This window comes from Buceros rhinoceros, unplaced genomic scaffold, assembly GCF_000710305.1.
Source record: "Buceros rhinoceros silvestris isolate BGI_N320 unplaced genomic scaffold, ASM71030v1 scaffold4002, whole genome shotgun sequence".
NCBI classification, from domain to species: domain Eukaryota; kingdom Metazoa; phylum Chordata; class Aves; order Bucerotiformes; family Bucerotidae; genus Buceros; species Buceros rhinoceros.
Genome location: NW_010399308.1, coordinates 5,245 through 8,131, shown reverse-complemented (window position 1 = coordinate 8,131; position 2,887 = coordinate 5,245). Strand labels below are relative to the sequence as shown.

The 2,887-nt window shown below is 46.3% G+C and overlaps 1 protein-coding gene across 1 annotated transcript in view; it reads right to left on the bottom strand.

Annotated features, from left to right (window-relative positions):
- Positions 1-2,887, bottom strand: part of NUP62 (nucleoporin 62kDa) — a gene marked incomplete at its 5' end in the record, with an annotated part of 9,452 nt that overhangs the window by 1,609 nt on the left and 4,956 nt on the right. Inside the window, 2 exons of the mRNA XM_010131400.1 lie at positions 1,678-1,744; positions 2,284-2,395. Coding sequence (XP_010129702.1) covers positions 1,678-1,744; positions 2,284-2,395 — 179 coding nt within the window. The remainder of the gene's footprint in view (positions 1-1,677; positions 1,745-2,283; positions 2,396-2,887) is intronic.

Sequence of the window (2,887 nt, the reverse complement as noted above, 5' to 3'; positions counted from 1 at the left end):
GGATTCTGGGTTCCATCAACAAGGTTCATCACCAGCAGAGATAAAGAAGTCATTGTGCCACTCTACGCAGTGCTTGTCAGCCCACACCCCTGGAATGCCGCGTTCAGTTTTGGCCCTGCTACACAAAAATGCTGTGGACAGGCTGGAGAGGATCCAGAGAAGGACCACAAAGATGATCCAAGGACTGCAAAGATGCCATATGAGGAAAGGCTCAGCCTTGAGAAAAGAAGGCTTAGGGGAGACCTTATCACCATGTTCCAGTATTTAACGTGTGGGTCATTGTGCCACTCTACGCAGTGCTTGTCAGCCCACACCCCTGGAATGCCGCGTTCAGTTTTGGCCCTGCTACACAAAAATGCTGTGGACAGGCTGGAGAGGATCCAGAGAAGGACCACAAAGATGATCCAAGGACTGCAAAGATGCCATATGAGGAAAGGCTCAGCCTTGAGAAAAGAAGGCTTAGGGGAGACCTTATCACCATGTTCCAGTATTTAAAGTGTGGCGATAAAGACGACAGCATGGCTATAAAGAAGATGGAGACTCCCTTTCTGGGGGGGAGTCACATGGAAAAAGACACGGGCTCGTGGGTACGAGTTACTCCTCGGGAGATTCCCATTAGACACGAGGAAAATTTTTCACAACAAGGACAATCAGCCATTGCATTGATCTCCCCAGGGAAGTGGTGGACTCCCCAGCATTGGACACTTTTAAGATGCAGCTCGACAGGGAGCTGAGCCACCATATCTATCTGTTAGTCTATGATTCTAAGTCATATGGTCTGGAAGAAAAAGCCCAATCAATCCTGACCTAAGCAAATAATACTGCTGAAGCACAGATCAGAGTACACCTGCTTTCACTCAGGAAGTGCACGAGGTGTGAGCACTGTCACAGCTGCAGCAGACAGCGCAATGTGGTGCTAGCGAGAGGAGCACTGCTTTGTTCTGCCATGCCCCCGTGTGGCTGCTCACGGCAGGGAAAATCATTTTCTTGATTGATCTTGAAAATCAGTTCTTGCAGAATTCTCAAATCCCTCACAAGGAGGCACTCCCTGTGAGAAAAGTTCCTTTTTTCTGTTGAGTTTTAGTATAGCACCGTGGTCCATGGTATTGCAGTTAAGGGTGAATCCAAGACAAGTAACAGGAACTACTCTATCAAGAGTTTGCTGCTGAGTGCATCTTCCGCTCTGCCCTACACCTCAAGTTATTGCTGCTGTGACATTTCCATGCTACTAGTCCAGAGAAGCCTGCAGATAAATGTTTGCTGCTCAGACTTACCTGGACTGGCTTTCCAGTTGCAGGGGGGAAGGATAACAACATTAAACAACCCCCCACCCCAAGACTCCAACGCCAAAGGGGAACCCCACATTTTAGAAGTTGAAATCTTTATGCTTTGTTCTGCCAAACTAAGGTTAAGGTTTTCAAGTCCTCTGCTTTGCACTGATGCATTTTCAGCAGCGCTTCTTTTTATAAAGCATTAGCAGCTGCCAGGAGTTACTTCTCAGCAGAGCCTTCAATGCACATCAGGAGAATTCAGGCACAGAAGGGACTGTGTCACTGAAGGTGAGGGGGAGAAGATCTCTCAGGGGTCTTCAAGAATTCATTTATGTTCAAGAAACGCTCGTACACATGCTACTTGCTTTCTATTTACATTCCCCCCAAGCCGCACGACGATTCTCACCTGAGTTCTGGTCAATCCACTGCAATGAATCCATGTGCGCATTCAAAATTTTACAGATCTGCTGAAGCTGAGCACAAACAGAAGGTGCAAGTCATTTGTTACACTATGTAAAAATCAAGAGCAGCAGAAGACAGCCTGCCTGACCCTTCCTTTGGAACATGATACCATCACAATTCTCCTAGGTGCAGCTCCCCCGCTTCACAGTCACCTTGCCAGGGAAGCCTGTGCAGCAACTCTGCTGCTCTGCTTCTCTTCACCAAGAAAACAGACTGGTTTAGAATACACACCTACAGGCGAAGACTTATTCCAGTTCAGACCTAGGAACCACAACACTAATCACCTTAGGCTCGAGGCGGCAAAAGCAAAAAAAAAGGAGTGGGAAAAACCTCAGCCTGCAATAGCGAAGGGAAATTTGTACTGAAATACTCTGAAAACTATTAACAGTGCGCTGTGTTATAATGCAATTTTTAGCATAAGAGAACACGCTCCACGACAAAATCCCCTTCCCAAGTCAAAACTGCAAGCAGCGGAGCATCCACGGGAGTTGGAACTGTTTAAATATCCTTTGTGCCCTACCAACACACAAGCAATAAAGCTTGGATTTACCGGGTCGCTCGTGTCTGCTGGGCCTCTTGATGTATTCAAGTGCTCAGTGATGTCCTTCAGATCTTGTGCCATACGCTTCAACTGAGCATCTATGTTTTCAGCCAGTTTATAGCTGCAAAATGCATGAGAACAAAGGTCAGAATGTTTACAGTGAGCTTCAGAAGACCTGCTCCCAGTCACACCAACTCTGAGCTTCCTCTCCTTTCAACCAAGGCTCACATACACGGGGACAGCAGCATGAGAGGCATTCTGTCATACAGAGAAGTAACCCTAACCTCTTCCTCTCTTGACAGATACATGGAGACAGACACGCGGTAGTGTGGAGGGCTTTCCGGAAGGTTTTCTCACAACTGAAGGAACCAGCTGGCCAGATTCTTCCAGATTTATATCTCTTGAACCAAACGCTTCTTTTAATTACCCTGCTACTATTCAACACTTAGAACTTACAAGAAAGCTTCAGCCAATTCCACTCTCATCACTCCTATCACTAAATAATCACTAAGGTCTTTTGTTGGGTTTTTTTTGGGGGGGGGGGTTTTGGGGTTGGTGGGGGTTTTTTGTTTTTTTTTTTTTTTTTTTAGTCTGTGAAAGATAGTAAACTTTT